Source organism: Leptodactylus fuscus, chromosome 7, assembly GCF_031893055.1.
Source record: "Leptodactylus fuscus isolate aLepFus1 chromosome 7, aLepFus1.hap2, whole genome shotgun sequence".
NCBI lineage: Eukaryota > Metazoa > Chordata > Amphibia > Anura > Leptodactylidae > Leptodactylus > Leptodactylus fuscus.
Window position 1 is genome coordinate 155,137,865 of NC_134271.1, and position 25,144 is coordinate 155,163,008.

The 25,144-nt window shown below is 47.5% G+C and overlaps 1 protein-coding gene across 1 annotated transcript; it reads right to left on the reverse strand.

Annotated features, from left to right (window-relative positions):
• Positions 1–1,771: 1,771 nt before the first annotated feature.
• CHRNB2 (cholinergic receptor nicotinic beta 2 subunit) lies at positions 1,772–23,221 on the reverse strand. The gene is made up of 6 exons (XM_075283324.1): positions 23,059–23,221; positions 15,779–15,924; positions 14,813–14,857; positions 14,623–14,732; positions 4,652–5,627; positions 1,772–2,832 (listed from the first exon to the last, which is right to left on the reverse strand). The coding sequence occupies exons 1-6, from the start codon at positions 23,108–23,110 to the stop codon at positions 2,662–2,664; spliced, it is 1,500 nt and encodes a 499-aa protein (XP_075139425.1). The 5' UTR covers positions 23,111–23,221; the 3' UTR covers positions 1,772–2,661.
• Positions 23,222–25,144: the final 1,923 nt, after the last annotated feature.

The window sequence follows — 25,144 nt, forward strand, 5'->3', positions numbered from 1 at the left end:
CTACAGTGAGGATTCCTGTAATGGAGGTCTATCCTCTATAGTGAGGTGTCCTGGAATGGAGGTCTATCCTCTACAGTGAGGTGTCCTGGAATGGAGGTCTATCCTCTACAGTGAGGAGTCCTGGAATGGAGGTCTATCCTCTACAGTGATGTGTCCTGGAATGGAGGTCTATCCTCTATAGTGATGTGTCCTGGAATGGAGGTCTATCCTCTATAGTGATGAGTCCTGGAATGGAGGTCTATCCTCTATAGTGAGGAGTCCTGGAATGGAGGTCTATCCTCTATAGTGAGGAGTCCTGGAATGGAGGTCTATCCTCTATAGTGATGAGTCCTGGAATGGAGGTCTATCCTCTATAGTGAGGAGTCCTGGAATGGAGGTCTATCCTCTATAGTGAGGAGTCCTGGAATGGAGGTCTATCCTCTATAGTGATGTGTCCTGGTATTGGAGGTCTATCCTCTATAGTGAGGAGTCCTGGAATGGAGGTCTATCCTCTGTAGCGAGGAGTCCTGGAATGGAGGTCTATCCTCTGTAGCGAGGAGTCCTGGAATGGAGGTCTATCCTCTATAGTGAGGAGTCCTGGAATGGAGGTCTATCCTCTGTAGCGAGGAGTCCCCTGGTATTGGAGGTCTATCCTCTGTAGCGAGGAGTCCTGGAATGGAGGTCTATCCTCTGTAGCGAGGAGTCCCCTGGTATTGGAGGTCTATCCTCTATGGTGAGGAGTCCTGGAATGGAGGTCTATCCTCTGTAGCGAGGAGTCCCCTGGAATGGAGGTCTATCCTCTATAGTGATGGGTCCTGGAATGGAGGTCTATCCTCTATAGTGAGGAGTCCTGGAATGGAGGTCTATCCTCTATAGTGAGGAGTCCTGGAATGGAGGTCTATTCTCTATAGCAAGGAGTCCTGGAATGGAGGTCTATCCTCTATAGTGATGTGTCCTGGAATGGAGGTCTATCCTCTATAGTGATGTGTCCTGGAATGGAGGTCTATCCTCTATAGTGATGGGTCCTGGAATGGAGGTCTATCCTCTATAGTGAGGAGTCCTGGTATTGGAGGTCTATCCTCTATAGTGAGGAGTCCTGGAATGGAGTTCTATCCTCTATAGTGATGGGTCCTGGAATGGAGGTCTATCCTCCATAGTGATGTGTCCTGGAATGGAGGTCTATCCTCTGTAGCGAGGAGTCCTGGAATGGAGGTCTATCCTCTATGGTGAGGAGTCCCACGTTGTCTCAAACTCAGCGATAGCCGGAGATTGGTCAGGAGACCACGTGGGCAACAGCATGAAGGTACCTTCACAAAGGGCCATCACACCGGACTTACTCCTGAATTGTTCTCATCCCTTCATTGTCTCAGAATCCTTTACAACAGGGCTCCGGATTGTGCCCCTGTGAGCAGCTGCATAGCCTAAACCTGCACCCGTGTCTTGCAGCCTCTGGTCATTGAGGACTGTACTTTTGGGTAGTGTACTCCTAGGTGAGAGATCCTCCGTCCTCTATAGTGATGGAGCCAGGATGTGTTTGGGATCTGATGGTCAGGTTGGAGTTTGGAGGACTCAGACTGAGCGCCTCAGTCCTGCCTGTACTGTGGGGTGACACAATGCCCCCTGCTGGTGTGATGATGTGGGGGCCATCACCTAGGACATCCGGTCACCCCAAGGAGTGACTGATAGGAGGACACTAACCAGTGACATTTGACCTCAGTGGTGACCGCCGATTTCCCCGTGCCCCACCCCCTTGTACAACAAACCACAGCCGTGAGACGTTTGATACAAACAGTTTATCCTTTTATATGAGAACCTGCGGTGAACAGTGTACGCCCGGCCCCTGAGCTCGCACATGGGGGATGGGGGGGTTGTGTGCGGCGCTGACTGCATCCCCACGTACAAATCTTTTCCCCCCTCTGAAAATTATGGAATAAGTGATCTCAGTCCTGGGGTCACATGACATGGGTGAGTGGCGGCCGCCCGGTCAGCGCTCCTACAATACAACAGACGGGTGCAGAACTACGGGGACCAAACAGGTGAGGGGCAAGGAGAGGGGAAAGAGATGACCCCGGGGGGGAGAGAGAAGGGACACATTTCTAAATACAGGGGTGCAAAGTGATCCTCCCCAGTATAGAGGTCCTCCAGCCGGCCCCTTCCATCAACTCTCTGCTTGCTGGCTCAATAACAGCAAGCAGAGAGCGTGAACGTGGTGAAAATCTGTAAGTGCTGCACAGTTCTCCATCAGAGAGCACATAAAGAGAATTGTGCAGCACAGTTTGCAGATTTCCAAGGATGGGAGAACCCTGTACCCGGCGACCAACTTTCCATTCCTGACGTACAGACAGAGTTTGCGGCCTTGGCTGCAGCTTTTCCCCCTCGTGTTTTATTGCTCGGAATAAGAAGTGATTTCCGCATGATACACGCCCCCCCTCCCCCTCCTTGTTTTTCGGGTTGTGCTGGGATCTTTGCCATCATCATGAAGCTTCCATCGGTGAAGGGCCTGTCCTTGGCAGAAATCCTATAGTAAGAGTGGTGATGGGGGGGCGCGCCTCGCCTCGCCCCTGGACAAGAGTAAAGGGTTAGCTCATGTGGTTTTGGCTGGAAGAGCATCAGTTTAGTTTATTCTTAATAAGTCATGTCCATGTTCAGGTTGCAGCATGGTGAGTGCGCCCCCCTGCAAGATTAGTTGGAGGCGGGAACTGCGTGGTTCAGCTGTAGTAACGTGTTCGATGTGTAGTTCTGGAAGAGCGGCTGCAGGAACATGCCAATCGTCCCGAAGACACAGACAAAGACGAAGATCCACAGGAAGAGGCGGTCAATCACCATGGCCACGTACTTCCAGTCCTCGCTCACCTGCAGTGGGCGGAGACATAAATGTCACATGGCGACAAATCGTATGTTAGTTACAGGGGGCGGGGCTGTGACAACCTCTCAGACATGATATATACAGGCTGGTTGTCAGTAACAGGAGGCGGGGCTGTGACAACCTCTCAGACATGATATATACAGGCTGGTTGTCAGTAACAGGGGGCGGGGCTGTGACTACCTCTCAGACATGATATATACAGGCTGGTTGTCAGTAACAGGGGGCGGGGCTGTGACAACCTCTCAGACATGATATATACAGCTGGTTGTCAGTAACAGGGGGCGGGGCTGTGACTACCTCTCAGACATGATATATACAGGCTGGTTGTCAGTGACAGGGGGCGGGGCTGTGAATACCTCTCAGACATGATATATACAGCTGGTTGTCAGTAACAGGGGGCGGGGCTGTGACAACCTCTCACACATGATATATACAGGCTGGTTGTCAGTACCAGGGGGCGGGGCTGTGACAACCTCTCACACATGATATATACAGGCTGGGTGTCAGTAACGGGGCGGAGCTGTGACAACCTCTCAGACATGATATATACAGCTGGTTGTCAGTACCAGGGGGCGGGGCTGTGACAACCTCTCAGACATGATATATACAGGCTGGTTGTCAGTACCAGGGGGCGGGGCTGTGACTACCTCTCAGACATGATATATACAGGCTGGTTGTCAGTGACAGGGGGCGGGGATGTGACTACCTCTCAGACATGATATATACAGGTGGTTGTCAGTAACAGGGGGCGGGGCTGTGACAACCTGTCAGATATAATATATACAGGCTGGTTGTCAGTAACAGGGGGCGGGGCTGTGACAACCTCTCAGACATGATATATACAGGCTGGTTGTCAGTACCAGGGGGCGGGGCTGTGACAACCTCTCAGACATGATATATACAGCTGGTTGTCAGTAACAGGGGGCGGGGCTGTGACAACCTGTCAGATATAATATATACAGGCTGGTTGTCAGTAACAGGGGGCGGGGCTGTGACTACCTCTCAGACATGATATATACAGGCTGGTTGTCAGTAACAGGGGGCGGGGCTGTGACAACCCCTCACACATGATATATACAGGCTGGTTGTCAGTAACAGGGGGCGGGGCTGTGACAACCTCTCAGACATGATATATACAGGCTGGTTGTCAGTAACAGGGGGCGGGGCTGTGACAACCTCTCAGACATGATATATACAGGCTGGTTGTCAGTAACAGGGGGCGGGGCTGTGACAACCTCTCAGACATGATATATACAGGCTGGTTGTCAGTAACAGGGGGCGGGGCTGTGACAACCCCTCACACATGATATATACAGGCTGGTTGTCAGTAACAGGGGGCGGGGCTGTGACAACCCCTCAGACATGATATATACAGGCTGGTTGTCAGTAACAGGGGGCGGGGCTGTGACAACCTCTCAGACATGATATATACAGGTGGTTGTCAGTAACAGGGGGCGGGGCTGTGACAACCTCTCACACATGATATATACAGCTGGTTGTCAGTAACAGGGGGCGGGGCTGTGACAACCTCTCACACATGATATATACAGGCTGGTTGTCAGTAACAGGGGGCGGGGCTGTGACAACCCCTCACACATGATATATACAGCTGGTTGTCAGTAACAGGGGGCGGGGCTGTGACAACCCCTCAGACATGATATATACAGGCTGGTTGTCAGTAACAGGGGGCGGGGCTGTGACAACCCCTCACACATGATATATACAGGCTGGTTGTCAGTAACAGGGGGCGGGGCTGTGACAACCCCTCACACATGATATATACAGGCTGGTTGTCAGTATACTCACGCTCTGATCGTCATCCTCACTCTTCATGTGGTCTGCGATGAAGCGCACTCCGTCCACGGCCTCCTCCAGACCGCAAAGACATTGCCGGACTTTTCCCTGCCTATCCCGGAAGCCGTTCACCCCCTCCGGTAATTCCGGCAGCGCCCCGCCACCATATTTTTTGACTGTGGCTTGGTTGACATAACAGGTGCACGATTTGGCGCTATCTCGGAGGAAGAAGCTCCCCGTCGCCCTCTCCTGGCTCTGCCTCTGCTGGCGTAGGCGCTGCCGGGCGCAGTTCTGCCTGGGTTGTTTCATGAATAGGAGCGTGGGCAGCTTGTCCAGGAAGACGACCTTCACCCACGGCGGCATGGTGTGTGTGGTGGGGGAGCGGTGGTGAACGTTGAGGACGCAGACGCTGGTGACAATGGAAAACGTCACGAGGACCATGGTGAACATCAGGTACTTCCCGACGAGTGGGACATCCAGGGACGTAGGGGGCACAATCTTAGATATAAGCAATAAGAAGACAGTGAGTGCCAGGAGCACAGAAATACAGAGCGTCATCTTCTCACCACAGTCTGAGGGCAGGTAAAAGACCAAGATGGCCAGCGAGGTGATGAGGATGCAGGGGATGATGAGGTTGATGGTGTAGAATAGCGGCTTGCGTCTAATGATGAAGTCGTAGGTGATATCCACGTAGGTGGAGTCCTCGGGGTTCTCGTTCCTCCTCCCTGGCAGGGCGATGATGTCCCATTCTCCGCTGGGGGTGAAGTCGTCCAGGCTGGCCACGTCACTTTTCAGCACCAAGTCGAGCTCTGTGCGGTCGTACGTCCACGATCGGAACTTCATGGTGCAGTTCTGCTGGTCAAAGGGGAAGTGCTTGACCTCGATCTTACAGGCACTCTTGTAGATGGCGGGAGGAAGCCAGAAGATGCTCCCGTCGTAGGAGACCACCGCATTGGAGTAGAAGGAAACCTCATACATCCCGTCAGCGCTGGAAGAAAACGAAGCGTTGTTAGTCTGTGTACAAGGTTCTATACAAGGACAGGAGGTTCTGTACGACAAGGAGATGAGGCTCTGTACCACAAGGGCAGGAGGTTCTATACAAGGACAGGAGGCTCTGTACGACAAGGATGGGAGATTCTGTACAACAAGGGCGGGAGGTTCTATACAAGGACAGGAGGCTCTGTACAACAAGAAGGGGAGGCTCTGTACGACAAGGATGGCAGATTCTGTACAACAAGGACGGGAGGTTCTATACAAGGACAGGAGGCTCTGTACCATAAGGACGGGAGGTTCTGTACAAGGATGGGAAGTTCTGTACAACAAGGAGAGGAGGCTCTGTATGACAAGGACGGGAGGTTCTGTACGACAAGGAGAGGAGGCTCTGTATGACAAGGACGGGAGGTTCTGTACAACAAGGACGGGAGGCTCTGTACCACAAGGGCGGAAGGTTCTGTATGACAAGGACGGGAGGTTCTGTACGACAAGGAGAGGAGGCTCTGTATGACAAGGACGGGAGGTTCTGTACAACAAGGACGGGAGGTTCTGTATGACAAGGACGGGAGGTTCTTTACAACAAGGAGATGAGGCTCTGTACCACAAGGACGGGAGGTTCTGTACAACGACAAGGACGGAAGGATCTATACAACAAGGATAGGAGGTTCTGTGTGACAAGGACGGAGGCTCTGTACCACAAGGACGGGAGGCTCTGTACCACAAGGACGGGGAGGCTCTGTACAAGGATGGGAGGTTCTATACCACAAGGACGGGAGGCTCTGTACAAGGATGGGAGGCTCTGTACAACGACAAGGACGGGAGGCTCTGTACAACAAGGACGGGAGGTTCTATACAAGGACGGGAGGTTCTATATAACAAGGACGGGAGGCTCTGTACAAGGATGGGAGGCTCTGTACAACGACAAGGACGGGAGGCTCTGTACAACAAGGACGGGAGGTTCTATACAAGGACGGGAGGTTCTACACAAGGACGGGAGGTTCTGTACAACAAGGAGATGAGGCTCTGTACTACAAGGGCGGGAGGTTCTATACAAGGACGGGAGGCTCTGTATGACAAGAAGGGGAGGTTCTGTACGACAAGGATGGGAGATTCTGTACAACAAGGACGGGAGGTTCTATACAAGGACAGGAGGCTCTGTACCATAAGGACGGGAGGTTCTGTACAAGGACGGGAAGTTCTGTACAACAAGGATGGGAGGATCTGTAGGACAAGGACGAGAGGTACTGTACAAGGACGGGAGGATCCGATCTGTACAAGGACGGAAGGTTCTGTACGACAAGGGCGGGAGGCTCTGTACCACAAGGACGGGAGGCCGTATACAACAAGGATGGGAGGTTCTATACAACAACAAGGACGGGAGGCTCTGTACAAGGATGGGAGGTTCTATACCACAAGGACGGGAGGCTCTGTACAAGGATGGGAGGCTCTGTACAACGACAAGGACGGGAGGCTCTGTACAACAAGGACGGGAGGTTCTATACAAGGACGGGAGGTTCTATATAACAAGGACGGGAGGCTCTGTACAAGGATGGGAGGCTCTGTACAACGACAAGGACGGGAGGCTCTGTACAACAAGGACGGGAGGTTCTATACAAGGACGGGAGGTTCTACACAAGGACGGGAGGTTCTGTACAACAAGGAGATGAGGCTCTGTACTACAAGGGCGGGAGGTTCTATACAAGGACGGGAGGCTCTGTATGACAAGAAGGGGAGGTTCTGTACGACAAGGATGGGAGATTCTGTACAACAAGGACGGGAGGTTCTATACAAGGACAGGAGGCTCTGTACCATAAGGACGGGAGGTTCTGTACAAGGACGGGAAGTTCTGTACAACAAGGATGGGAGGATCTGTAGGACAAGGACGAGAGGTACTGTACAAGGACGGGAGGATCCGATCTGTACAAGGACGGAAGGTTCTGTACGACAAGGGCGGGAGGCTCTGTACCACAAGGACGGGAGGCCGTATACAACAAGGATGGGAGGTTCTATACAACAACAAGGACGGGAGGTTCTGCGCGACAAGGACGGGAGGTTCTGCGCGACAAGGACGGGAGGTTCTGCGCGACAAGGACGGGAGGTTCTGTCTGAAAAGGACGGGAGGTTCTGTGCGACAAGGACGGGAGGTTCTGTGCGACAAGGAGGGGAGGATCTGTCTGAAAAGGACGGGAGGTTCTGTCTGAAAAGGACGGGAGGTTCTGTGTGAAAAGGAGGGGAGGATCTGTCTGAAAAGGACGGGAGGTTCTGTCTGAAAAGGACGGGAGGTTCTGTGCGACAAGGAGGGGAGGATCTGTCTGAAAAGGACGGGAGGTTCTGTACAAAAAGGATCTGTACATTTGACATTAACACCACCTGAGATAGGGCGTGAATGAATTTAGGAGTGTTTCCTGCAGGATGAATTAATGAACGGGGTTCTCCTTAGGACAAGTCACCAACATCGGCTAAGTCAGGTTCAACACCCAGTAACCCCATCAGCAGGTCAGAGCACAGTGTACAGAAGCAAATACTGCAGCTCACTAGGCATTGCACTGAACAGCAGTGGTGGGGGTCTGAATTACTATAGGGATCTAATTTAGGTTCTGAATTACTACAAGGATCTGCTGTGGAGTCTGAATTACTATAGGGATCTGGTGTGGGGTCTGAATTACTATAGGGATCTGGTGTGGGGTCTGAATTACTATAGGGATCTGATTTAGGTTCTGAATTACTACAGGGATCTGCTCTGGAGTCTGAATTACTATAGGGATCTGGTGTGGGGTCTGAATTACTCTAGGGATCTGATTTAGGTTCTGAATTACTACAGGGATCTGCTGTGGGATCTGAATTACTACAGGACTGCTGTGGAGGCTGAATTACTACAGGGATCTGCTGTGGAGTCTGAATTACTACAGGGATCTGGTGTGGGGCCTGAATTACTATAGGGATCTGATTTAGGTTCTGAATTACTATAGGGATCTGCAGTGGTATCTGAATTACTAGAGATCTGCTGTGGGATCTGAATTACTACAGGGATCTGCTGTGGAGTCTGAATTACTACAGGGATTTGGTGTGGTATCTGAATTACTATAGGGATCTGATTTAGGTTCTGAATTACTACAGGGATCTGCTGTGGGATCTGAATTACTACAGGGATCTGCTATGGGGACTGAATTACTATAGGGATCTGCTGTGGAGTCGGATTTACTGAAGGTATCTGCTGTGGGATCTGAATTACTACAGGGAATTGCTGTGGGATCTGAATTGCTACAGGGATCTGCTGTGGGATCTGAATTACTACAGGGATCTGCTGTGGAATCTGAATTACTATAAGGATCTGCTGTGGGATCTGAATTACTAGAAGGATCTGGTGTGGAGTCTGAATTACTACAGGGATCTGCTGTGGGATCTGAATTACTACAGAGATCTGCTGTGGAGTCTGAATTACTATAGGGATCTGCTGTGGAGTCTGAATTACTATAGGGATCTGAATTACTACAGGGATCTGCTGTGGGATCTGAATTACTAAAGGGAATTGCTGTGGTATCTGAATTACTATAGGGATCTGCAGTGGAGTATGAATTAATATAGGGATCTGAATTACTACAGGAATCTGCTGTGGGATCTGAATTACTATAGGGATCTGCTGTGGGATCTGAATTACTACAGGGATCTGGTGTGGTATCTGAATTACTACAGGGATCTGCTGTGGAGTCTGAATTACTATAGGGTTCTGCTATGGGGTCTCAATTACAATAAGGATCTGCTGTGGGATCTGTATTACTACAGGGATCTGGTGTGGGATCTGAATTACTATAGGGATCTGCTGTGGGATCTGAATTACTACAGGGATATGATTTAGGTTCTGAATTACTATAGGGATCTGCTGTGGGGTCTAAATTACTATAGGGATCTGCTGTGGTATCTGAATTACTACAGAGATCTGCTGTGGGATCTGAATTACTACAGGGATCTGCTGTGGAGTCTGAATTACTACAGGGATTTGGTGTGGTATCTGAATTACTATAGGGATCTGATTTAGGTTCTGAATTACTATAGGGATCTGCTGTGGGGTCTGAATTACTATAGGGATCTGCTGTGGAGTCTGAATTACTACAGGGATCTGCTGTGGGATCTGAATTACTACAGGGATCTGCTATGGGGACTGAATTACTATAGGGATCTGCTGTGGAGTCTGAATTACTACAGGGATCTGGTGTGGAGTCTGATTTACTGAAGGTATCTGCTGTGGGATCTGAATTGCTACAGTGATCTGCTGTGGGATCTGAATTACTACAGGGATCTGCTGTGGGATCTGAATTACTACAGAGATCTGCTGTGGAGTCTGAATTACTATAGGGATCTGCTGTGGGATCTGAATTACTAAAGGGATCTGCTGTGGGATCTGAATTACTAAAGGGAATTGCTGTGGAGGCTGAATTAGTATAGGGATCTGCTGGGGGATCTGAATTACTAAAGGGAATTGCTGTGGTATCGGAATTACTATAGGGATCTGCCGTGGAGGCTGAATTACTATAGGGATCTGCAGTGGGATCTGAATTACTATAAGGATCTGCTGTGGAGTCTGAATTACTACAGGGATCTGGTGTGGGGCGTTAATTACTATAGGGATCTGATTTAGGTTCTGAATTACTATGGGGATCTGCTGTATAGTCTGAATTACTATAGGGATCTGAATTACTAAAGGGATCTGCTGTGGGATCTGAATTACTATAGGGATCTGCTGTGGGATCTGAATTACTACAGGAATCTGCTGTGGAGTATGAATTAATATAGGGATCTGAATTACTACAGGGATCTGCTGTGGAGTCTGAATTACTATAGGGTTCTGCTATGGGGTCTCAATTACAATAGGGATCTGCTGTGGGATCTGAGTTACTACAGGGATCTTCTGTGGGATCTGAATTACTACAGGGATCTACTGTGGAGTCTGAATTACTACAGGGATCTTCTGTGGGATCTGAATTACTACAGGGATCTGCTGTGGGATCTGAATTACTACAGGGATCTGCTATGGGGACTGAATTACTATAGGGATCTGCTGTGGAGTCTGATTTACTGAAGGTATCTGCTGTGGGATCTGAATTACTACAGGGAATTGCTGTGGGATCTGAATTGCTACAGGGATCTGGTGTGGGATCTGAATTACTACAGGGAATTGCTGTGGGATCTGAATTGCTACAGGGATCTGCTGTGGGATCTGAATTACTATAGGGATCTGCTGTGGGGTCTGAATTACTATAAGGATCTGGTGTGGAGTCTGAATTACTACAGGGATCTGCTGTGGGATCTGAATTACTACAGAGATTTGCTGTAGAGTCTGAATTACTATAGGCATCTGCTGTGGGATCTGAATTACTATAGGGATCTGCTGTGGAGTTTGAATTATTATAGGGATCTAAATTACTACAGGGATCTGCTGTGGGATCTGAATTACTACAGGGATCTGCTGTGGAGTGTGAATTACAACAGGGATCTGCTGTAGGATCTGAATTACTATAGGGATTGGAATTACTACAGTGATCTGCTGTGGGGTCTGAATTACTGCAGGAATCGGCTGTGGGATCTGAATTACTACAGGGATCTACTGTGGAGTCTGAATTACTACAGGGATCTGATGTGGGATCTGAATTACTATAGGGATCTGCTGTGGAGTCTGAATTACTATAGTAATCTTCTGTGGAGTCTGAATTACTACAGGGATCTGCTGTGGAGTCTGAATTACTACAGGGATCTGCTGTGGGATCTGAATTACTATAGGGATTGGAATTACTACAGGGATCTGCTGTGGAGTCTGAATTACTACAGGGATCTGCTGTGGGATCTGAATTACTACAGGGATCTACTGTGGAGTCTGAATTACTACAGGGATCTGGTGTGAGATCTGAATTACTACAGGGAATTGCTGTGGGATCTGAATTACTACATGGATCTACTGTGGAGTCTGAATTACTAAAGCGATCTGCTGTGGGATCTGAATTACTACAGGGATCTGCTGTGGAGTCTGAATTACTAAAGGGATCTGCTGTGAGATCTGAATTACTACAGGGATCTGCTGTGGGATCTGAATTACTATAATCTGCTGTGGAGTCTGAATTACTACAGGGATCTGCTGTGGGATCTGAATTACTATAGGGATTGGAATTACTACAGGGATCTGCTGTGGAGTCTGAATTACTACAGGGATCTGCTGTGGGATCTGAATTACTACAGGGATCTACTGTGGAGTCTGAATTACTACAGGGATCTGGTGTGAGATCTGAATTACTACAGGGAATTGCTGTGGGATCTGAATTACTACATGGATCTACTGTGGAGTCTGAATTACTACAGGGATCTGCTGTGGGATCTGAATTACTACAGGGATCTGCTGTGGAGTCTGAATTACTAAAGGGATCTGCTGTGAGATCTGAATTACTACAGGGATCTGCTGTGAGTCTGAATTACTACAGGGATCTGAATTACTACATGGATCTACTGTGGAGTCTGAATTACTACAAGGATCTGGAAAATGTTTGTTCTTGTACCATTAGCCAGTGGGTTGGAAATTTAAAAAAAACAAAAAAACTTGATCGTCTTCAGTAGTTGATACCTTTTTGATGGCTAACTCATAATGATGACAGATTACAACGTTTCGGAACCTCTTGGGTCCTTTATCAGAGTAAATTTAAAACATTTCTGAAGGATGCATATTTATATGCAGAGAAGGCACATGGGGTGTTAGAATTCCAGGAGGAAGGGGGGGGGGGGTTGTTAGTAATTGGTAATGACAATGTAAACACTTACAGGTCCTTATCAGTTCACACTTTCCTGTAAAGAGACATGAAACTCTGTGACACGTTCAATCCACACTCCAGTGTCTGATGCAGGGTCATGAATTTACACTCATGAATGCATCGTTCTCTCTTTGATCTGAAATTCCCTTTCAAAACCAAAATTTTCATGTGATTGGTGATATTATGATCCTCATTGCAGAAATGTTTTGATACGGGAAGGTCCATTCTTCGTTCTTTAATAGTATGGTGATGTAAGTTCATCCGCATTCTAAGCTGCTGTCCGGTCTCTCCAACATACAGATTATCAGTGGAACATTTGGTGCATATTATTAAATACACCACATTGGGTGTGCTGCAGGTGGACGTACCTGGGATTTTATATTCCTTGTTCGAGTTTGGTATCTTTATCCTGTCAGTCGTTAGTATGTGAGGGCAGGTTTTGCAACGTTGCTGACCGCATGGAAATGATCCTGTGTTAGTTGGGGGTGACAGGGAGCTACTGACAACCATATTCCTGAGGTTTGGTGGCTGTCTGTAGCACAGGAGAGCACTTCTCGGAAATAAACTTCCTGGACACAGTCATCAAGATACAAGACAACAAAATTGAGACATCGCTGTATCGGAAGCCGATTGACCGCCCTACCTACCTAAGATGGGATAGCTTTCATCCAAAACACATAAAGAACTCCATTGTATACAGCCAGGCCATCAGATACCATCGCATATGTTCAGACCCTGCAGATAGAGACGAACACCTTGTAGGCCTCAGAGACACATTCTGGAGGCAGGGTTACTATCCAAGAACAATTGATAACCAAATCACCAGGGCCACCAGGATACCAAGATCGGAGTTATTAAGATACAATACCAAAAAGGAAAACAATCAAGTGCCCCTGGTTGTCACATACAACCCCCACCTGGAGACGCTGAGAGGAATCACACGCAAATTACATCCACTACTGCAAAAAGACAACCGTCTAAAATCCATATTTCCAGACCCCCCTCTCCTGTGCTATAGACAGCCACCAAACCTCAGGAATATGGTTGTCAGCAGCTCACTGTCACCTCCAACTAACACAGGATCATTTCCATGCGGTCAGCAACGTTGCAAAACCTGCCCCAATGTGGTGTATTTAATAATATGCATCAAATGTTCCACTGATAATCTGTATGTTGGAGAGACCGGCCAGCAGCTTAGAATGCGGATGAACTCACATCGCCATACTATTAAAGAACGAAGACTGGACCTCCCGGTATCAAAACATTTCTGCAATGAGGATCATAATATCACCGATCACATGAAAATTTTGGTTTTGAGAGGGAATTTCAGATCAAAGAGAGAACGATGCATTCATGAGTGTAAATTCATGACCCTGCATCAGACACTGGAGTGTGGATTGAACGTGTCACAGAGTTTCATGTCTCTTTACAGGAAAGTGTGAACTGATAAGGACCTGTAAGTGTTTACATTGTCTCTACCAATTACTAACACCCCCCCCTCCTTCCTCCTGGAATTCTAACACCCCATGTGCCTGCTCTGTATATAAATCTGCTCCTTCAGAAATGTTTTAAATTTACTCTGATAAAGGACCCAAGAGGTTCCGAAACGTCAGTAATTTGTCCTCATTATGAGTTAGCCATCAAAAAGGTATCAACTACTGAAGACCATCAAGTTTTTTTGTTTTTTTTTTAATATTTACAAGGATCTGGTGTGGGATCTGAATTACTAAAGGGATCTGCTGTGGGATCTGAATTACTAAAGGGATCTGCTGTGGGATCTGAATTACTACAGGGATCTGCTAACAAGCTGCCACCTTCTACTCCACAGAACTGCTCCAGTATTGGGGCACTAAATTGAACTGCCTCATTAACCCCCCAACCTTTATTAACCAGGGTGAAGAGATCCCCCAATGAGAGGTCCTGAGCAGCGTCTTCATAGGGTTATACATACTCTATTTGTTAGTACAACCCCGCATATAGCCACTAGGGGGTGATGTACTCTTATCATATAACATATTATGATGATGTGCTATAGTTGGTTCCACACAGCCAAGTCTGGACCAGGAGACTAGGGAAGGATTTGTTGATCAGTTGATCGGACAATCTCCAGGTCCAGTACAGATTGTGGCACTGACCGTTACATACCCCGCCCTGTCCTTGTTCTCCAGTAACCGAGCTGTAGGGGGCGCCTGCACTCACTTGTTGTAAAGGACGACGTCCGGGAGCCAAATATGTTTGGATGGCAAACGCACTTTCTTCATGTTGTCGAACTCATCTGGGTTCCAGGTCAGTCTGTAATCCTCCCATTCCTGCAGCGGAAAAGACGAGACGGGATTGTGAGGAAAGAGACAGAACCGAACACCAACGGAGGAGAGAAGAGGGAACGCACCTGAGTCAGCCAAACATTCGTCGTCATTATCTGCTCCCGCTCATGCTAAATACAAACAGAAAGTCCTGTTATTAACAGTATACTAGAGAGCGGTGGCAACACTGAGAATACAGCCTATCCGTATACTAGAGAGCGGTGACATCACTGAGAATACAGCCTATCCGTATACTAGAGAGCGGTGACATCACTGAGAATACAGCCTATCCGTATACTAGAGAGCGGTGACATCACTGAGAATACAGCCTATCCGTATACTAGAGAGCGGTGACATCACTGAGAATACAGCCTATCCGTATACTAGAGAGCGGTGACATCACTGAGAATACAGCCTATCCGTATACTAGAGAGCGGTGACATCACTGAGAATACAGCCTATCCGTATACTAGAGAGCGGTGACATCACTGAGAATACAGCCTATCCGTATACTAGAGAGCGGTGACATCACTGAGAATACAGCCTATCCGTATACTAGAGAGCGGTGACATCACTGAGAATACAGCCTATCCGTATACTAGAGAGCGGTGACATCACTGAGAATACAGCCTATCCGTATACTAGAGAGCGGTGACATCACTGAGAATACAGCCTATCCGTATACTAGAGAGCGGTGACATCACTGAGAATACAGCCTATCCGTATACTAGAGAGCGGTGACATCACTGAGAATACAGCCTATCCGTATACTAGAGAGCGGTGACATCACTGAGTATACAGCCTATCCGTATACTAGAGAGCGGTGACATCACTGAGTATACAGCCTATCTATATACTAGAGAGCGGTGACATCACAGAGAATACAGCCTGTCCGTATACTAGAAAGCGGTGACATCACTGAGAATACAGCCTATCCATATACTAGAGAGCGGTGACATCACTGAGAATACAGCCTATCCGTATACTAGAGAGCAGTGACATCACTGAGAATACAGCCTATCTGTATACTAGAGAGCGGTGACATCACTCACCACACTGATCAGTTGAGCCAGGGATACCATTAGTTGAACGGTGACCTGTTCAGATCCATTGGTAGCAGGGCGGATCAGTTTGTTATATCGGGATGGATCCAGAAGGAATTCCACCAGACGCTCCTCAGTGTCCGTGCACAGGCATCCTAAAAAACAATCATTATGGTAACAACAGTCGGTCTCTCCTCTCCTGACATGGCTGATAACAGATAGTAATAGATTGTATTCCCCTGTCCTACAGTCAGCCTCTCCCCTCCTGACATGGCTGATAACAGATAGTAATAGATTGTATTCCCCTGTCCTACAGTCGGCCTCTCCTCTCCTGACATGGCTGATAACAGATAGTAATAGATTGTATTCCCCTGTCCTACAGTCAGCCTCTCCCCTCCTGACATGGCTGATAACAGATAGTAATAAATTGTATTCACCTGTCCTACAGTCGGCCTCTCCTGACATGGCTGATAACAGATAGTAATAGATTGTATTCCCCTGTCCTACAGTCGGCCTCTCCTGACATGGCTGATAACAGATAGTAATAGATTGTATTCTCCTGTCCTACAGTCGGCCTCTCCTGACATGGCTGATAACAGATAGTAATAGATTGTATTCTCCTGTCCTACAGTCGGCCTCTCCTGACATGGCTGATAACAGATAGTAATAGATTGTATTCCCCTGTCCTACAGTCGGCCTCTCCTCTCCTGACATGGCTGATAACAGATAGTAATAGATTGTATTCCCCTGTCCTACAGTCGGCCTCTCCTCTCCTGACATGGCTGATAACAGATAGTAATAGATTGTATTCCCCTGTCCTACAGTCGGCCTCTCCCCTCCTGACATGGCTGATAACAGATAGTAATAGATTGTATTCCCCTGTCCTACAGTCGGCCTCTCCTGACATGGCTGATACCAGATAGTAATAGATTGTATTCCCCTGTCCTACAGTCAGCCTCTCCCCTCCTGACATGGCTGATAACAGATAGTAATAGATTGTATTCCCCTGTCCTACAGTCGGCCTCTCCTGACATGGCTGATACCAGATAGTAATAGATTGTATTCTCCTGTCCTACAGTCAGCCTCTCCCCTCCTGACATGGCTGATAACAGATAGTAATAGATTGTATTCTCCTGTCCTACAGTCGGTCTCTCCTCTCCTGACATGGCTGATAACAGATAGTAATAGATTGTATTCCCCTGTCCTACAGTCGGCCTCTCCTGACATGGCTGATAACAGATAGTAATAGATTGTATTCTCCTGTCCTACAGTCAGCCTCTCCTCTCCTGACATGGCTGATAACAGATAGTAATAGATTGTATTCTCCTGTCCTACAGTCAGCCTCTCCCCTCCTGACATGGCTGATAACAGATAGTAATAGATTGTATTCTCCTGTCCTACAGTCGGTCTCTCCTCTCCTGACATGGCTGATAACAGACAGTAATAGATTGTATTCCCCTGTCCTACAGTCGGCCTCTCCCCTCCTGACATGGCTGATAACAGATAGTAATAGATTGTATTCCCCTGTCCTACAGTCGGCCTCTCCTGACATGGCTGATAACAGATAGTAATAGATTGTATTCCCCTGTCCTACAGTCGGCCTCTCCTCACATGGGTGATAACAGATAGTAATAGATTGTATTCCCCTGTCCTACAGTCGGCCTCTCCTCTCCTGACATGGCTGATAACAGATAGTAATAGATTGTATTCTCCTGTCCTACAGTCGGCCTCTCCTGACATGGCTGATAACAGATAGTAATAGATTGTATTCCCCTGTCCTACAGTCGGCCTCTCCTCTCCTGACATGGCTGATAACAGATAGTAATAGATTGTATTCCCCTGTCCTACAGTCGGCCTCTCCCCTCCTGACACAGCTGATAACAGATAGTAATAGATTGTATTCCCCTGTCCTACAGTCGGTCTCTCCTGACATGGCTGATAACAGATAGTAATAGATTGTATTCTCCTGTCCTACAGTCGGCCTCTCCTCTCCTGACATGGCTGATATCAGATAGTAATAGATTGTATTCCCCTGTCCTACAGTCGGCCTCTCCTCTCCTGACATGGCTGATAACAGATAGTAATAGATTGTATTCCCCTGTCCTACAGTCGGCCTCTCCTGACATGGCTGATAACAGATAGTAATAGATTGTATTCCCCTGTCCTACAGTCGGCCTCTCCTCTCCTGACATGGCTGATAACAGATAGTAATAGATTGTATTCTCCTGTCCTACAGTCGGCCTCTCCTCTCCTGACATGGCTGATAACAGATAGTAATAGATTGTATTCCCCTGTCCTACAGTCGGCCTCTCCTCTCCTCACATGGGTGATAACAGATAGTAATAGATTGTATTCTCCTGTCCTACAGTCGGCCTCTCCTCTCCTGACATGGCTGATAACAGATAGTAATAGATTGTATTCCCCTGTCCTACAGTCGGCCTCTCCCCTCCTGACATGGCTGATAACAGATAGTAATAGGTTGTATTCCCCTGTCCTACAGTCGGCCTCTCCTGACATGGCTGATAACAGATAGTAATAGATTGTATTCCCCTGTCCTACAGTCGGCCTCTCCTCTCCTCACATGGCTGATAACAGATAGTAATAGATTGTATTCTCCTGTCCTACAGTCGGCCTCTCCTCTCCTGACATGGCTGATAACAGATAGTAATAGATTGTATTCCCCTGTCCTACAGTCGGCCTCTCCCCTCCTGACATGGCTGATAACAGATAGTAATAGGTTGTATTCCCCTGTCCTACAGTCGGCCTCTCCTGACATGGCTGATAACAGATAGTAATAGATTGTATTCCCCTGTCCTACAGTCGGCCTCTCCTCTCCTCACATGGCTGATAACAGATAGTAATAGATTGTATTCCCCTGTCCTACAGTCGGCCTCTCCTCTCCTGACATGGTTGATACAAGAGAGCAGTAGACTGTATTCGCCTGTTTAAGGCTCCACCTCTCTGTGGCGCCCCCTCCTGTTCATTCTCAGTCTCTCTTGAATAATAAATTAAGCACGCTTAGCCATTCAGACCCCTGGAGAGCTGGATTACAGTCATACAATGGTGGCCACAATGACTCAGCTTTTCCTGTAGGAGATATTCTTGGCTGTACCAGGCTCGCCCGCACCTGCTCGGAGCCCCGTGAAGGTCACAGCTTCACACTTTCCGGGTGAGCAGTGCAGGGACTCTTCACAGCTTCACACTGTGACACAAGGAGCCATCGACTAATGGAGTCAGAGTCCCCGGGGGTTGTCAGAGGATGGGGCAGAGGGTCAGTGGCACAGCATGGACAGGCGCTGACTTAGATACATCACACCTGGGAGACTGAGATACACAGCTCAGCAGACAGTATCACACATGGTAGGATTAGATACACAGCCAGTAAACAGTATCACACAGGATAGGATTAGATACAGCTCAGTATACAGTATCACACAGGATAGGATTAGATACACTGCTCAGTATACAGTATCACACAGGATAGGATTAGATACACAGCTCAGTATACAGTATCACACAGGATAGGATTAGATACAGCTCAGTATACAGTATCACACAGGATAGGATTAGATACACAGCTCAATATACAGTATCACACAGGATAGGATTAGATACACAGCTCAGTATACAGTATCACACAGGATAGGATTAGATACACAGCTCAGTATACAGTATCACACAGGAAAGGATTAGATACACCGCTCAGTATACAGTATCACACAGGATAGGATTAGATACACAGCTCAGTATACAGTATCACACAGGAAAGGATTAGATACACAGCTCAGTATACAGTATCACACAGGATAGGATTAGATACACAGCTCAGTATACAGTATCACACAGGATAGGATTAGATACACAGCTCAGTATACAGTATCACACAGGATAGGATTAGATACAGCTCAGTATACAGTATCACACAGGATAGGATTAGATACAGCTCAGTATACAGTATCACACAGGATAGGATTAGATACACAGCTCAATATACAGTATCACACAGGATAGGATTAGATACAGCTCAGTATACAGTATCACACAGGATAGGATTAGATACACAGCTCAGTATACAGTATCACACAGGATAGGATTAGATACACAGCTCAGTATACAGTATCACACAGGATAGGATTAGATACACAGCTCAGTATACAGTATCACACAGGAAAGGATTAGATACACAGCTCAGGATACAGTATCACACAGGATAGGATTAGATACACAGCTCAGTATACAGTATCACACAGGATAGGATTAGATACACTGCTCAGTATACCGTATCACACAGGATAGGATTAGATACACAGCTCAGTATACAGTATCACACAGGATAGGATTAGATACACAGCTCAGTATACAGTATCACACAGGATAGGATTAGATACACGGCTCAGTATACAGTATCACACAGGAAAGGATTAGATACACGGCTCAGGATACAGTATCACACAGGATAGGATTAGATACACAGCTCAGTATACAGTATCACACAGGATAGGATTAGATACACATCTCAGTATACAGTATCACACAGGATAGGATTAGATACACAGCTCAGTATACAGTATCACACAGGATAGGATTAGATACACAGCTCAGTATACAGTATCACACAGGATAGGATTAGATACACAGCTCAGTATACAGTATCACACAGGATAGGATTAGATACACAGCTCAGTATACAGTATCACACTATAGGATTAGATACACAGCTCAGTATACAGTATCACACAGGATAGGATTAGATACACAGCTCAGTATACAGTATCACACTATAGGATTAGATACACAGCTCAGTATACAGTATCACACAGGATAGGATTAGATACACATCTCAGTATACAGTATCACACAGGATAGGATTAGATACACAGCTCAGTATACAGTATCACACAGGATAGGATTAGATACACAGCTCAGTATACAGTATCACACAGGATAGGATTAGATACACAGCTCAGTATACAGTATCACACAGGATAGGATTAGATACACAGCTCAGTATACAGTATCACACAGGATAGGATTAGATACACAGCTCAGTATACAGTATCACACTATAGGATTAGATACACAGCTCAGTATACAGTATCACACAGGATAGGATTAGATACACAGCTCAGTATACAGTATCACACAGGATAGGATTAGATACACGGCTCAGTATACAGTATCACACAGGATAGGATTAGATACACAGCTCAGTATACAGTATCACACAGGATAGGATTAGATACACAGGCAGGCAGTATATAGGTTAGCTCCAGTACAGGGGTACACACGCACACATGGTATATATGACGGTATACATCTCTCCCCCGCCATGTGTTGTCCCTCCCCAGGTCACATGACCAGTGACAGCCGTATACCCTGGCAGATAATGTACATGATACGTGCAGCCTATAAATTATACACGCTCTCCTCTTCCTCTTCTGCAAGACTGAGCTGAGCAGCAGTGACGGCGACCACAGATCCTGCGCAGACCGACCGTCAATGCTGCAAAGAGCGTCTCCCTCTGGAGGACCCGACGCGTCCACTCAACAGTACAATGACTTCTATAGGATTTCTGTACTGCCCCAAGCCTCCTGTAGTGGCGCTGCAGACACCCTGGGCACAGCTGATCCCAGCAACTACTAAACCCTGATGTACATGGACATGAAGACTGAACACACAATGGATATACGCACCGTGTACATACACACAGAGAATTCAACACCCAAAGGATAAACACTGTGTGCATAGACACCATGTACATACACACAGATAATACACACTGTGCACATACACACAGAGGATTTACAGGATACACTCGACGTACATACACACAGAGGATTCAAACCGTGTACATAGACACAGAGGATACACATCGTGAACATACACACAGAGGATACATACCATGTACATACACACAGAGGATACACACCGTGTACATACACACAGAGGATACACATCGTGAACATACACACAGAGGATACATACCATGTACATACACACAGAGGATACACACCATGTACATACACACAGAGGATACACACTGTGTACATACACACAGAGGATACATACCATGTACATATACACAGAGGATACATACCATGTACATACACACAGAGGATTTACAGGATACACTCCACATACATACACACAGAGGATACACACCGTGTACATACACACAGAGGATACACACCGTGTACATACACACAGAGGATACACACCGTGTACATACACACAGAGGATACACACCGTGTACATACACACAGAGGATACACACCGTGTACATACACACAGAGGATACACACTGTGTACATACACACAGAGGATACATACCATGTACATACACACAGAGGATACACACCGTGAACATACACACAGAGGATACACACTGTGTACATACACACAGAGGATACATACCATGTACATACACACAGAGGATACAGAGAATGCACACTATGTACATACACACAGAGGATACATACCTTGTACATATACACAGAGGATACACACCATGTACATACACACAGAGGATTTACAGGATACACTCCACATACATACACACAGAGGATACACACCGTGTACATACACACAGAGGATACACACCGTGAACATACACACAGAGGATACACACTGTGTACATACACACAGAGGATACATACCATGTACATACACACAGAGGATACAGAGAATGCACACTATGTACATACACACAGAGGATACATACCTTGTACATACACACAGAGGATACACACCATGTACATACACACAAGGTACATATCTATATACACAGTATATATACACCTTCTTCCTCTGTATCTGCACCATTATACCTGATGTATATATATATATATATATATATATATATATATACAGTACATAGCTATATGACTATCAGTATACATCTACATGGGGTATATAAAATATACAGTCACATCATCTGCTCTCCCGGCCAGACTCCTATGTTCTCTGCTCCCCGATTCCTATCAGCTACGGCTGTAGTCCCCGGCCCCTGGTTCTGATGCTGCGGGGCCCCGGTTACAGTAACTGGTACTGATGCTGCGGGGCCCCGGTTACAGTAACTGGTACTGATGCTGCGGAGCCCCGGCCCCTGGTACTGATTCTGCGGGGCCCCGGTTACAGTAACTGGTACTGATGCTGCGGAGCCCCGGCCCCTGGTACTGATTCTGCGGGGCCCCGGTTACAGTAACTGGTACTGATGCTGCGGGGCCCCGGCCCCTGGTTCTGATGCTGCGGGGCCCCGGCTCCCGTGACTGCTGCTCCCCGGTACTCACTTGTGACGAGGCCGAGCAGGCTGAGGTGCAGGACGAGGAGGAGAACCGTCATCCTGCCGCCGCCTCACAGCCTCATGTGTCCCCGGCCGCCGAGCTCTCCACACCCGGGACTAGTTCGCAGCCTGCCCGGGGCTCATCCTGCCGCGTCCTGTATCCCGGTACTGAGAGCCCGGAGCCAGTGCGCAGACTCCGGGGGGAGGAGGAGGAGGCCGCGGAGGAGAGGGGTCTAGTCACCGGTATACAGGGCAGAGTGTATATACCTCTAGTCACTGGTATACAGGGCAGGAGTATATACCTCTAGTCACCGGTATACAGGGCAGAGTGTATATACTGCTAGTCACCGGTATACAGGACAGAGTGTATATACTGCTAGTCACCGGTATACAGGGCAGAGTGTATATACCTCTAGTCACTGGTATACAGGGCAGAGTGTATATACCTCTAGTCACCGGTATACAGGGCAGAGTGTATATACCTCTAGTCACCGGTATACAGGGCAGAGTGTATATACTGCTAGTCACCGGTATACAGGGCAGAGTGTATATACTGCTAGTCACCGGTATACAGGGCAGAGTGTATATACCTCTAGTCACCGGTATACAGGGCAGAGTGTATATACCTCTAGTCACCGGTATACAGGGCAGAGTGTATATACCTCTAGTCACCGGTATACAGGGCAGAGTGTATATACCTCTAGTCACTGGTATACAGGGCAGGAGTATATACCTCTAGTCACCGGTATACAGGGCAGAGTGTATATACTGCTAGTCACCGGTATACAGGGCAGAGTGTATATACCTCTAGTCACCGGTATACAGGGCAGAGTGTATATACCTCTAGTCACCGGTATACAGGGCAGGAGTATATACCTCTAGTCACCGGTATACAGGGCAGAGTGTATATACTGCTAGTCACCGGTATACAGGACAGAGTGTATATACTGCTAGTCACCGGTATACAGGGCAGAGTGTATATACCTCTAGTCACCGGTATACAGGGCAGAGTGTATATACCTCTAGTCACCGGTATACAGGGCAGAGTGTATATACCTCTAGTCACCGGTATACAGGGCAGAGTGTATATACCTCTAGTCACCGGTATACAGGGCAGGAGTATATACCTCTAGTCACCGGTATACAGGGCAGAGTGTATATACTGCTAGTCACCGGTATACAGGACAGAGTGTATATACTGCTAGTCACCGGTATACAGGGCAGAGTGTATATACCTCTAGTCACCGGTATACAGGGCAGAGTGTATATACCTCTAGTCACCGGTATACAGGGCAGGAGTATATACCTCTAGTCACCGGTATACAGGGCAGAGTGTATATACCTCTAGTCACCGGTATACAGGGCAGAGTGTATATACCTCTAGTCACCGGTATACAGGGCAGAGTGTATATACCTCTAGTCACCGGTATACAGGGCAGAGTGTATATACCTCTAGTCACTGGTATACAGGGCAGGAGTATATACCTCTAGTCACCGGTATACAGGGCAGAGTGTATATACTGCTAGTCACCGGTATACAGGACAGAGTGTATATACCGCTAGTCACCGGTATACAGGGCAGAGTGTATATACCTCTAGTCACCGGTATACAGGGCAGAGTGTATATACCTCTAGTCACCGGTATACAGGGCAGAGTGTATATACCTCTAGTCACCGGTATACAGGGCAGAGTGTATATACCTCTAGTCACTGGTATACAGGGCAGGAGTATATACCTCTAGTCACCGGTATACAGGGCAGAGTGTATATACCTCTAGTCACCGGTATACAGGGCAGAGTGTATATACCTCTAGTCACCGGTATACAGGGCAGAGTGTATATACCTCTAGTCACCGGTATACAGGGCAGGAGTATATACTGCTAGTCACCGGTATACAGGGCAGAGTGCATATACTGCTAGTCACCGGTATACAGGGCAGAGTGCATATACTGCTAGTCACCGGTATACAGGGCAGAGTGTATATACCTCTAGTCACCGGTATACAGGACAGAGTGTATATACCTCTAGTCACCGGTATACAGGGCAGAGTGTATATACCTCTAGTCACCGGTATACAGGACAGAGTGTATAT

Bases quoted from the DNA above. Each gene is read 5' to 3' on its own strand.
- CHRNB2 (XM_075283324.1), bottom strand. From the start codon at position 23,110: ATGACGGTTCTCCTCCTCGTCCTGCACCTCAGCCTGCTCGGCCTCGTC. The intron at 15,925-23,058 runs GTGAGTACCGGG...ATTGTTTTTTAG, and splicing joins CCTGCTCGGCCTCGTCACAA to GATGCCTGTGCACGGACACT. The intron at 5,628-14,622 runs GTGAGTGCAGGC...GTTTTCTTCCAG, and splicing joins GACGTCGTCCTTTACAACAA to CGCTGACGGGATGTATGAGG.